Source organism: Artemia sp. Qi Xiang Cuo, chromosome 12 (genome assembly GCF_049724085.1).
Source record: "Artemia sp. Qi Xiang Cuo chromosome 12, ASM4972408v1, whole genome shotgun sequence".
Classification (NCBI taxonomy): Eukaryota; Metazoa; Arthropoda; class Branchiopoda; order Anostraca; family Artemiidae; genus Artemia; species Artemia sp. Qi Xiang Cuo.
Genome location: NC_142805.1, coordinates 45,797,659 through 45,810,631, shown reverse-complemented (window position 1 = coordinate 45,810,631; position 12,973 = coordinate 45,797,659). Strand labels below are relative to the sequence as shown.

At 35.5% G+C, this 12,973-nt stretch overlaps 1 protein-coding gene across 2 annotated transcripts in view; it reads right to left on the bottom strand.

The window, feature by feature from the left end:
• Positions 1-12,973, bottom strand: part of LOC148946181 (uncharacterized) — a 72,237-nt gene that overhangs the window by 31,936 nt on the left and 27,328 nt on the right. For both annotated transcript variants that reach the window (XM_089098258.1, XM_089098259.1), the window contains exons 5-6: positions 10,739-10,900; positions 1,314-1,481 (exon numbers count right to left, since the gene is read on the bottom strand). In XM_089098258.1, the coding sequence (XP_088954384.1) occupies positions 1,314-1,481; positions 10,739-10,900 (330 nt within the window). The remainder of the gene's footprint in view (positions 1-1,313; positions 1,482-10,738; positions 10,901-12,973) is intronic.

The window sequence follows — 12,973 nt, the reverse complement described above, 5'->3', positions numbered from 1 at the left end:
GTAGATCAACCCGGTACCTAGTCTCGTCTGGACTTTTTTTCAATTAGACGCCTTCTTGTTTCCACGTCAATCATTTGACACCTTTGACAAAATGGGAAACCAGCTTTTCTATTTCGAGTGAGGTGACTCCAAAAATTCCCAATCCCTGTAATGGCTTGAATATATTTTAACATTTGAATTATAGCGTTATCGATTTAATTCAGGAATTTATTCCAAGCTCTTTGTAATCCTTCTGAATTTATAGTTAACACAAAGGATAGGCAGATAATAACTTTACAAAATCTACTATTAAAAATCTAAGGGTCAAAGCGTGCAAGTTCAATTTTCCTCAATCTTATGAATCGGACTCGAAATTGAGAGGAGTATATTTAGGTTCGGTTTACATTTGAGCAGGACACCTGCTAATAGACCTTACGGCAAATTCTGATTTATAGTTTCAATTGACGTTGATATTCAAGAAGAAGCGGAAAATTACGAAAACATTCTAAAATTGAACTTATAAAGATGGAAAATACTCATCAGAATGTTTATGTTCAACAGAACTTGAACGACGAGTAACAACCTAACGGAACAGAAATAAATCTTCACAAGTTTTGCTAAGTTTCATTGGAATATTTAATCTTGCCTTTTTCAAAAACGCTTCAGGCTAAGATAAGGAATTGCGGACTAGGATTGTCTGAAATTTGATAAAAATATATAAATGGATCTTCGAGTTTAAATATTGAATTCCGCCGAATAACAAGTTCAATTGTCAACATTCCTAATTTCCCATCAGTTTCTCAAACATCACTCTCTGATCACACCCAAACTCCTTGTCCGATTTATCATTTGATCAATGTAATGTGAATAAGTCTAAAAGTGACAAAATATATATGTAGGCGTCCTTTTGCCTTATTTATACATGATCATGTGTTCAAATAGTCTAGCTTAGAGAGGATTATGAAAAGCTAGAATGCTTTTAAGCTCCTTCAAAGTATGCTGCCTTGAATAAAATATCCAGAATACCCATTCCTTGTTGATGAATCTGAAAAGCAGTTGCACTTGTTGTATCACATTCACCACGATCAGCCTTTTTTTTTTTAGGAATCATGTTGACGTATCTGTGATTCATCATTCTCCCACCCTTCCCAGTTCCCCTTTCGTACCCATTATAATGCTGCCGACAGATAGAAAGTTCAATTTCTTCCTTTTCCTGAAAAATTGGCATTTATCAACGTACGAGATATGCAAATAGTAACTGTAATATTGACATGTTACGTTTAATTACCTGTGGAAATATGTCAAAGTTTTAGAGAAAGGGGTGTAAAATTTACCAAGCTATGTGTGCCAAGATGATCTCGCAGAGCCTTCTGCGTTGAAAACGATTCATTGCATCTGACACAGCCATATCGAGATATCTGATTGAGTTGAGGATTTTCTTCCGCATTATTGCCATGTGACTCTTTGCCGTGTTTCAATTTCTCATGCACCAGTCTATCAAACTTAAACAAAAGGAAATTTTAACTTACCAAAAACAATTACCAACTTACCAAAAGTTGGTAAATTTTAACTTACCAAAAAATTAATATTAATGACGAAGAACTAAATTGAAAGAATGGTTAGATTATAATGGCAATTTGGGACACACTGCAAAACGACCACCCAGCTTGTAAAAAAAAACCGTTTTTGAAATAAGAATTATAATATTATCAAAAAGAAAAATACGGTGGGGTTTGAGAATCAGTAACCATTTTTTCAGAGCAAAATACAAAGCCTTCACCGACTTTTTCGATCTTGCCACTCTACTTCAAAACTTGAGTGGCGTACCATAGCATCCCCTTGAATCGTCAGAGCATTTAAAAATCAAATAATTTAAAAATTAAATAAGAGTGAATATATAAATACATAGTAAGTGCGAGTTCTTCTCTAAAAAAAAAAAAAAAAAAAAAAAAAAAAAAAAAAAAAAAAAAACTTCGCAGTAGCATGTTTTTGCTAGACCCCGTTAGTATAGTATACAACAAAAGCATTGCATCCGGTACAAAGAAATGAGATTAGCAACTTAATCTCCCAAGAAAGTAAAAGTAAAACTAAAATGGGGTCTTACAGTAAACCAAACTTTTTTTCCAAAGATATTTTTTTTTTATTAATCCAGTACCTCTAAAATACAAGAGTTAAAATTACAAAAAACAGCTATTTATTCTCACTACTCACTTTTCTGTGATTTATGCAACGTTTGTGGTGATTATCAATTACATAGCGATTATTTGTGGGACTTCTGATAAATGAAATTTAATCATTAAAAAGTTTTGATGTTCATTAATTTTAACACCAACAAATTAATGTAAACCCAGTTCAAGTAAATATTTTCCCTCCTATTTACCGCCACAGTCCTTTCTTCAAACATAACGACCAAAATGAAAAGAAGGTCTTTTCAAATAAAAAAGTTCAATCCCAACTAACCAGCCAGATGTCCAAATTAAATTCACTACTACAACTAATTTACTGCTTGCTAGTAGTAAGAGGTCAATGCAATTACGCACACTTCACCTCCACCCCATTGAACTCAGAGCTTAACCACAGAGAAACAGAGTTTATTCTTAAGAAATGTTTTGACTAAAACGCTTTCCGTTCTTTTTACTGGCTTCAAATTTCACACAGAAGAACCAACGAGGTTTTGCGTTCTTTCGATCGGCTCAAAATATGACATAGCAGCAAGGGGTATACACAACAGTGGGTATAAAAGGCGAGGTTAAATGCCTTCCTTTCTAACAACCGCTTAAAGAATAATGCGATTGGCTAACGAAAATACGCTACAAAAATAAACCATTGAGCTACACTTTTCAATACAGAATAATACAACAGAATTGTTAATTTGTCTTTTACTTAACTCATTGCTCCCTTTCAGGACTTTCTCCCTTTGCTTAAAATGTTTCATTATAACCTCTTTGTACTACGACTCAAAGACAAATGGACCTTTCCTGAGAACCTACCATTTTTCATTCGTAAACCGTAACCTAAGTATCTTAGTCTTACTTTTATTATTGACAAAGACAGCAAGATTGACCCTTATTTTTCCAACAGCTTCTTATTTGAAGAAGATTCAATGGAACTACTATATAAACCTTGTCTTTGGAAAGTTCTCGTAGAAAGAATCTAGGACATCTTCTTCTACTTCCTGAAGCACCCACGTCTTAGAACAATGCGGAATAGCCGTCACTAATGTGGCTTCTAGTATCCAAATCCAACTTCTGAGATACATCTTCCTTGCCTTACAAACTTTTTACAACATCAGACAACCACTGTGTTCTGGCTATTCTACTTTTTGTGTTTTGCCCTGCAATAGCCTTCTTTGCTAAGGCAGTACAGCTATGTATTTATTATTTATTTGTATTTATGTATTTATTTTGTATAATGAATGTATATATTTATAACCCATCGCACAAAAAGGAAAATGATGGAGTACAATTTAAACAAATAAAAAAAATTAACACTAAAAAACAACAACAAAAATTAGTCCAATGCATCAAAAATGGCATTTTGTCATTCATGGCCAGTTTGCTTACTGGATATTTGAGCGTTAAGCTCACATAGCTTAGCACATGGATCAGACAAACTATATTTTCTCATGAGGTACGTGTTACGGGTCCATGGGGGGGACTCGCAGCAGAAACTTAGCATATCTAAAAAATACACGTTTCATTCTAAGACGATCTGATTCGCTAAATATTCGGTAAAACGACACTAAATAAAAAATATGTGGTATGGCTACACTATCATAAACCCTTGCAATGGGGGCTCTATTCAAATGGAATCTGGAACTTATAATCTTGCCATAAGAACGACGGATTTACGGGTTTACTCTCCACATTTTCCAACAATAGTAACTTAGTTTTCTCAAGATTCTTACCAATGTGAAGACGATGATATGTCAACTTATCACAAGGCTAACTTCAGTACTATTTAAATCAATAGTTATATCATCATCTCTAGTTGTACCTTATTTTTAATTACTAGTATAGTTGACTTTGATTTTTAAACCTACTCTTGCAACATGAACTCTAATGACCTTCAAACCATCACTGATTTTACCAGCACGCTCAGTTAAGATATTCAGATCGTCAGCTCAGTGTAAATCCAAGAAATTTTTACGTTGCCATTAAATACCATATTCTTCCCCTGTCTACTATATTTCCTAGGACAAGATCCATCAAAACAATTAAACCGTTGCTAAAGCTTTTCTACCTACTGAATTAAATGTCTGTTGATAAGTTATAAAACTGAGAAATATAAGGGTCTAATAATTCTGATACTCCATAATTCATAAACTATGCGCAAAAATGTGATCGATATATCCTTTTCCCTCGCTAAAGCGTCGGTTTTCCTTACAACTTTATCTACATTGTCTTTTACTTTCAAACTATCGTTCTGCAAAGCAATTTGACTCCACCCAAAGTCAAGCTGATGCGTCCATAATTACAATATTCCCTCTGGTTATCTTTCATTTGCAATATCTTAATTAAATTTTTACATAAATCACTAAATACTTACCCTTTATCGAAGACTTGTTGATAATTCCAATATCTGATCTCAAACCTTGTATCCGCCATTTTCTAAAAACCCATTTACCATACTGTCAGGATTTGAGGTAATAACATTTTTCAAATCCTTCAATTTCTAGTCTTAATCTTCTAAGCTTTTTATCTCTTTGACAATTTTTAGAATAATTCTTCTTTCCTATCAAGAATTTTGCAATATTTTCTGTCCTGTTTCCTAAAACTCCATCACTATTTACTCTGTTGAAATCTTCAGTCTATCTCCCCTTTACACTTATCGCTGATAGGAAACACCTTTCTATCGTCGATTGGGACTCGCACAGATTGACTTTCTATAAATTTACAAACATGTCATTGCAACATCTAAAATTTATTCAGTCTAGCTACATTTTCCAGAACCTCCGTAATTTTCTGCCCATGATCTTATCTATTTGCTCCTGGAACAGCATATGAAAACGTTCCACTTTATCTCTACCTCCGTCAGCTGGCCCAACAGGAACCGCCATGGCCGAAACTTTGCACTATTTAATCATAAAATATAGGTCTATAAATTATACTTTTGACTCCATCCTAAATAAAAATTTGACTAGGAAAAGCTACCTTATTCATTCCGAGTCCCACTCCCTGTCTAAGAGCTCTATTCTGCTTAACAGGATGAACACACTATTTCGCCTAGTTCTATGCTTTCTAACCGTGCAAATTATGTTTCCGAAGCTCATAATAAGTCTAGTTTTAAATTTGTCAGACAAAATGCCAATATCATGATTGTATTTCAGTCTATTTGCGTTCTGAGTCATAATATACACATTATTTGAATTTCAAAAAAAAATATTGAACACAAGAAAAGTATGACGCCACACTAGTGCAAACAAGGACCTCCTCCTTAAGTCTGCGCAAAGCGCACTAACAAGCTTTCAGTCGCACAGCAAGAAGTCCGAAGTACCCCCATTTGAATGAAAGCTTTGCAGATCAGATAAATGTCCTTTTTTTCTTTTCATACCCCCCCCCCCTCTTTCTTCAACTTTCATTGCCCTTTTTCGTAGTGCATTTTCCTGTCTTTTCACGTAACAGCTAATTTAGTATGGTTTAGAACAATGCACCTGTGTATAATTCATTCTGTATCCAGAGAGATTTTTCATCCTTTTGGGAAGATTTGACTACTCGTATGACAGGGCGAAAGGTGGGAAGCCATAGATTCTTTTTTTGGTGAGGTAACTACCTTTCCTCCACGATTGGTCCGAACGCCAAAACGTACACCCTACAGTAAAAACTATAAAAACAAAAGTATGTTTGACTTTTATTTAGTATGTTTTGTGACTTGGAATCAATAAATAAGCTCTCTGATTGTATTAATGAAGATTCGTTTTTACCCTAATTATAGACTAGAGGAGTGAAATAATGAGATTTATACGTGATATATTTCTCTGGGAGCATTAACCTCCCAAGCCGAGTTAGGTATATCTTGAATAGGAGGGTACCCAGAAGTCGGTCATTGTGGACTGAGGTAGTATCGCCAAATATTTATATTTTCGTTCGGTTACATCCGTGGAGTACGTTCTTCTCCAAGCATGGCAGCCTCAAGTGGCCGAGTCAAAATAGTACCAACTCAAAAGGATTCTGAGTTTGAGTTTCTCAAGACGATTTTAGTAAGGCCGTATCCAGGAGGGGGGGTTACCCGTTTTGAACCCCCCCCCCGAAATGTTTTTCTGACTCATAAAAACGCAACAAAAATGGATATAAACAAATTTTGTATACGTTTATTTTTATTTTTTTTGTGTAACCCCCCCCCCTCCCGAAATTTTGTTTTGTGTAAAACCCCCTCCAAAAAAATAAATTGAGAACGGCCTTGGACTTTAGGCCATAAAAGTAGCCAATGGTTGTAATCTCTATACACAATTTCATTTCGATCATAGCGTGCGCCACAGTAATACTGCTGGCACACTTACATCCTAAAGACACTGTCTTCGGCCCTTGTCGGTGTACTTCAATTAGACCCCGGCGCCGCACCGATGAGGGAAGACCGGCGGCGGCGGGGCAAAACAGCACGCCGCCGCCGCGCCGCCGGTAAGATATCGGCGGCGCGCCACCGGCGCGATCAATGTTGACCGCAAACATTAATGTTTTCATCAGTCTTTCTCAAATCACAGCTTAAATTTACATCAGATTCGAGCCTATTCATGAGTTCAAAAATTCACAAGTCGCTGGCTGGAAACTGGTCTTCTTTGTTATTCATCAAGAGAAGTGGAAATCTGGTAGAAACGAAATGGCTGTGACGTTTCAGAACCCTTGCATAATACGAGTAGTTGAAGTATCTATTAGCTATGTATTCTTAACATAAATAATTATCAAAATTAGTAGTTTTTTTCATCAAGCATTATTGCATACAAAACTTCAAATACCATATCACAAAATTCGTCAGTTATCTGTGTAAAAACTTTGAACTTAGAAGCTTAATTTTTTCATAATGCCCTTTGCCTATATCTGTTCTGTCACCTTTAAAACAGTTGAAATGGGCGACTTTGATATTGGTTGTTCTTTTTTGCTCTTTTGGATTCCTAAAAAGCCTTCTTGTATTAAAAACTGGATTTTAAAAACAGTGTTAAAAAATGCATTTAAAGTTTTTTTTGGCTTCTTTATAGAATATATGTCATGTAGGCTAAGGCTGAACTGCTGCTTTTTTATTGCTTTTGGCTGTTCTTTTGGATATTATTCATTTTTTTCTTTTGGGGATTTATTCCAAATCATAAACTCATAAATACCTAATATCAGTCAAATTATAAACTGCATCTAAAAGGAATAAATTTATCAAATTTAAAAATACATGATGAACACTTCACATGAGAACACTTCAATTACAATGAAACAAACACTTAATGGTTTATTCGGTATGAAGAAAAAATGAAGTGCCAGCTATTTTCTTAGGTAAAAAATGAAAAGCTCATCCGTTTTAAATGTAATTAAATGAAATAATATGCAGACTGAAGTAGCTTCAGGAAGATGTTGAGATTTTCTTCCTAGTTCGTCACTTTTAATCCAAGCAAACTGTTAGGACACTTAGTATCAGTTATTGAGTTTAAGGTTTGATTTCCAAATGCTCACAAAAATTACCAAATTTAAGAAAGTCGCAACAATAAGTCACCTGTGGTCAAAATACTCAAAGAGTCCTTTTTGATCCCCACCCAGGCTCAAAGCTTCTGCTATGGTTATATCCATGGAAATCTGCAAAGAGTTTCTTTTTAAAATAGCTTTCAAGTGTAGTTAGGGGTATTTAGCCTTTTTTTCTTTTCTTCAAAGCTTTGAAAAAAGTGTTATAATATTCCAAACGTTACATTTGTTATATTTGTGCATATTTTTGGTCATCATTTGTGGGGTGATTGAATTTTTTAAACAACTATCGATACGTAAGAACGTTGCAACATCTAGTGCCCTGAGGTCATAAGACTGTCAAAGACTCCTTCTTGAACCTCCCGAATTGAAAGCTTTTATTATGACCCGGCCTTTTAGTGTAACTTGGGCACTGGACCAAAGGCGCCATTGTCACTTGAGCGCAACATTAGGTGGGGATGTCAATATCGCTGTCGTCACACCAATTCGTTTTAGTGTGAATCTGCCTGGTACTTATGAATGAATGTTTTCAAAGTAAACCAGTTTCATCAATAAGAAAAAAAACGGGTTGGACGCATATGCCCCTTTCCGTTTGGACGATAAAACCATACAAGTGCTGTATCAAGTATATCTCACGAAAATCTTGTTAATTTTTGCCAACTTTTCAACTTTTTGGCATCCCTGATTTCAATTAAAAAAAATCAAGGTACTATCACTTAAATATAATACCTCCCTATGCATCCCCCTCTGGATACCATCTTGATAGGATACCGTCTCTGCTTTAAATAAAAAAAAAATTAACTTTTTGGCACCCCTTCTTTCAAAAAAAAAGTCGAGGTATTATCATTTAAATATGATAGCTCACCCCCCCCCCCTCTCTGGATACCACCTTGATAGGATGCCGACTCTGCTTTAAATTTAAAAAAAATTAACTTTTTGGCATCCCTGCTTTCAATAAAACAATTTCGAGATATTATCATTTATATGTAATACCCCCCCCCCCTCCCTCTGGATACCACCTTGATAGGATTCCGTCTCAGCTTTACATTAGAAAAATAATTTACTTAATAATTAACTAGGTCACTATATGGTTCAAACCAAAACGCAAAATAACGTTAAACAGCTTAGTGTTCCTTGAAAAAAAAATTGAGGGTATGTGTAAAGGGGTACAAAGACAACAACAAAAATGTCAAAATTATTCAGATATACCTCAAATTATTGGAAAACTGAGTCATAGATTCGCCATGGCATTCAATAAGATCCAAAGAATCTAATTAAAAGGGAGCACACACAAAAGCCGAATTAGGCCAGTAGCCTATGAGAAATTGCAAAATACCCAAGACAATGAACGAGTCCCAATGAGGGGCCCTGGGTCTATCAAAATATTTCAATGGTTTCATTTTCTTCTGTCTCCACTTTAAATGAAAAAAATAATTATCTTTTTGGCATCCCTGCTTTCAATAAAAAAAATGAGGTATTATCATTTTAAAATGATAGCCCCTATCCCCCCCCCTATAGACAATAATTTACAATTTATTTGTGAATCATATTTTAGGGGTAACTTCCGTTTCAATCTTTAATTCCCCAACCTTGTACATAGCTCAGTCTATAGCTAAATTTTGTCTCAATAGAAGGTTTTTTTTGGGGGGGGGGGGGGGTAAAAATGTTTAAGAAAGAATATTTTATTTTCTATAAGGTGTTAAACAATTGAGTATTAGACATTTAAAAAAATATTATATAAAAACTGCAAAAGAAAAACTAATTCTGCAAACTTACAATTCAGCTGTAGAAACAATGTCAGCTATCAATTCCAAAATCTAACTGAAGGCTGAAGCTGTATAGTAATGAATGCGTTCTATAATTCTATTCAACTTGAAAATAAAATTCTTGACTATGAATGATGTAAGAAATAGTGATTGGAAAACTGCATTCGAAATGATTTAAACTCATTTCATAAAAAAGATACTTTTTTTGTCAACATGTGAAGAACTGTGTATATTGCAATATTTGCAATTGCATATTGCATCTTCCTGGCTTTTATGCAAAGTAACAAAAACACGAAAATTAACGAGCAATAGAGTAATGAAGAACTATGGTGTGCAAAGTAATATTTGGCAGGGAAACTTACTGGTGATAAATCGCTAGGGTTGGCATCGTGATTGCGTGATTTTTGGGGATTCGGGGAACCAAATTTTTTCGGGGTGACGCGTAGATTTTCGGGGAAATACACAAAAATTCGGGGATAGTGCAAGCCCTGCTTGATTTTTAATCAGGAAAATTAAAATACTAAACCACACGAGAAGGAAAAGCTCCGACTTTGCAGTTGACGCAATAAAGAATTGCCGCAAAATTAATTTAAAGTCGACCGAACGCCGCCGCCTCTGCCGGCGGCGGCGCGCCCGCGGCGCGCCGGTGGCGTTACGACACCTCGGCGGCGTTCGACTGGGCCTCTCGTCGGCGGCGTTAGGTCGATCCGCCGGCGCGGCACCGGGGTCTAACTTCAATCATCACAAGTCGATATCCTGCACATACAAATCCTATGCCTACGGTTGCAATTGCAGTTACGACCCCGAAAAGCAGGACTTCCCATTTGAGGATAGGGACACAGAATGGAGTTATTTTTTTCTAACAGAGTAGAGACCTGGAGAAATCCCTACAGCTTCACCAGCTCTTAGACGGATTAAGATTAATTATAGGTTGGGACTTTTTAAATTCCTTTTGGCAGTTATTTTTTCCTAGTAAATAATCATCAAATTAAAGTTCCGATTGAAATAAACTAAAACATAAATAAATATATATATTAAAAATCAAGATATCTGTAAAGATATGTTCAATAAGAGGTTTTTCAAATAAAAGTAAACAGCCATATTAAAACTTAAGAAGATCAGAAATTAAGTCCAATAATAACTGAAGCTTTAAACGACCAGAAATTACTATTGAAAAACAAATGAAACCCAAAAACAATCAGAGCGCATCAAGTTTCTAGTTTGAGCAATTTAGCTGTAAAATGAATGGAAAAAATAACATAATAACATAAGCATACAAGACAGCCTAGTACTGCAAAATTAAGTCCAAGTAAGAAAAATTAGGAATTATCTTACAGGATACAGGAACTCTTCATGACAAGTAGGACATTCAACGGTATCTTCAACCATATGAATTATAAGGTGTGACTTAAAGCCTGCGGTTCTCTTAAATACTTTCAAACATTCTGGGCAATGTTTTGAATTCGAATGCAATATCAAATGTAGATCCATATTTTTCTGAAAAGCAAATAAGAAGTAAGCTAACTACGAAAGGGATCTCGATCCAAGAATCCAGTCTAAGCATCTATGTCCAGAAACGTGCTTTGCCAGGAGACTTAAACTAAACATGGACATAGTACCTTTTTTATGAAAATAAAAATCGAACTTGGATACAACAGCTGATGATTATTTTATAAAACAAAATGTTCAATAAATAGCCCAAGAAATTCCTCATACAATCCATAATTTGCATCACGAGCATTTTACTATGCGGGGTAACTTCAATTTGGCATGCCTTGGGCTCAACGTGGAATCTCCCTCGTCAAGTCAACATACAATTCACACGCCAAACTAGGTAAATCAAGTTGCAGGCTCTTACGACCGGTGTCTACAATTAGATAATAGCTTTCATCTTCCAATGCACTTAAATTTCTACTGTGCTACTGTTTAGTTAGCCACAACCTCAGATATGAGATTGTCTTGATCAAATCTCAGGTTTTCTGAAAGTAGACTGACTTTTTCCTTTCAAACCTTGGCCATTTGGCTAATTTTGATCAAATGAAGTGGCAGCTCAAAGATTTGTTTTCAATTATTTATATTATAATTCGTATAACAGTATGGTATTAACGCATTATCACACAATATATTATTATCATAATCAGGTAATACTTAATCAGCTAAGAAGCGAATAATTGTCTAATACAGCAGGGTGATAATACAGGAACTGATCCGTGGTACAGCATTTACCTTCTACTGCAAACTTTTAGTATTTAACGACTAAGGAGAAGGAATAATTATAATGCTATTAGGGTTATTGCGCAGGTTCAGAGGACAGGATTATTTTCAAAGAGTCAAGAGTGAAAACTAGATTTCATTTACAATTAGCAGAAGTATTTTGACTTAAGATTAGCATAAGTTCAACACCTACGTGGCGTCGGGATGAACCCTAAACAAAGAACCATGAACCATGGCTGCAAACAGAGCAGCAGGGTGACGAGTGGTATCCCTCAAGGAAATTATAGCCTAGTAGACGACACAGCATTGCACTCTCTTAATAATTCACAGCATTGCAGCAACTGAGTTAATGAATAATTCTTCTGGGTTATATTTGTTTTGGCGGGCTTTATTAAACTGAATAACCTCTTCCTAGCTATGTTATTCACTATGGGCTGCCTCCCCACTATAGTATAATAGTCACAGGGTAAGATATATAATGGGTCGGAAGTATTAAGCTCGAGATTGCTTGCGCAGGACGTCGACTCTTGTTGATCGAAGAGCATCACCAAGTGTGGGAAACCATGTAGTGAATAAGATGGCGTACGCTTGTAAAAACTCCCTATTTAACTAGAGGTTGTGGGGACTTACTAGACATCGTCTCTAAGTCGGCATGAGCATTTTGTATAGACTTGAGAAGAAGCAATTAGTTCCTGACCCATACTGGTTGGAACTCTTACTTTTCTTGAGGCCATAACAATTTCAATTAATTCAGTAATATGAAAATTATGATATGGAACGCTACGAGATTGAAAAAGAAGTATATTGACGTTTTCACAGAAGAAATTACACGTTTTAAACTAAACTTGTAAGGGGTTTTAGAAACTCACCTACCCAGGCCAAGTTAAACATAAATGAAATTAGATATGTAGAATTCGGGTATTTAGGCAGGAAGGATGGGATGCATGGACAGGATGTAGGGCCTATGATGAATAAAGAAACTTTTAACCCTTGCTTGGGCTGAGAAGGTATTAATAATAAAATTCTAGTTGCTCAATTTTGGACTAAAAAGTGCAAGGTGTCAGACATAGTGGTATATTTTCCTAAGCTCGTAGGACAGGCTGAGGAAGAAAGTTGTGACTTCTAAGAATTTTAAATATAGGAACGTAAAGACATGATCCCAGGTAGAAAGTTTTATTAAGGATCTTTAAAGCCCAGTTTTGTACAAGTAGGGATAGACGGTATCCTACCTTACAAAAGAAATAGCAACAGTAAAACACAGCTACAGTTCTGTAGGTACAACAATCTAGTTATAACTAATAAAATATTTGGTTATAAAATTGCCCATAATTTAGAACGGTATTCACATGATGGTAA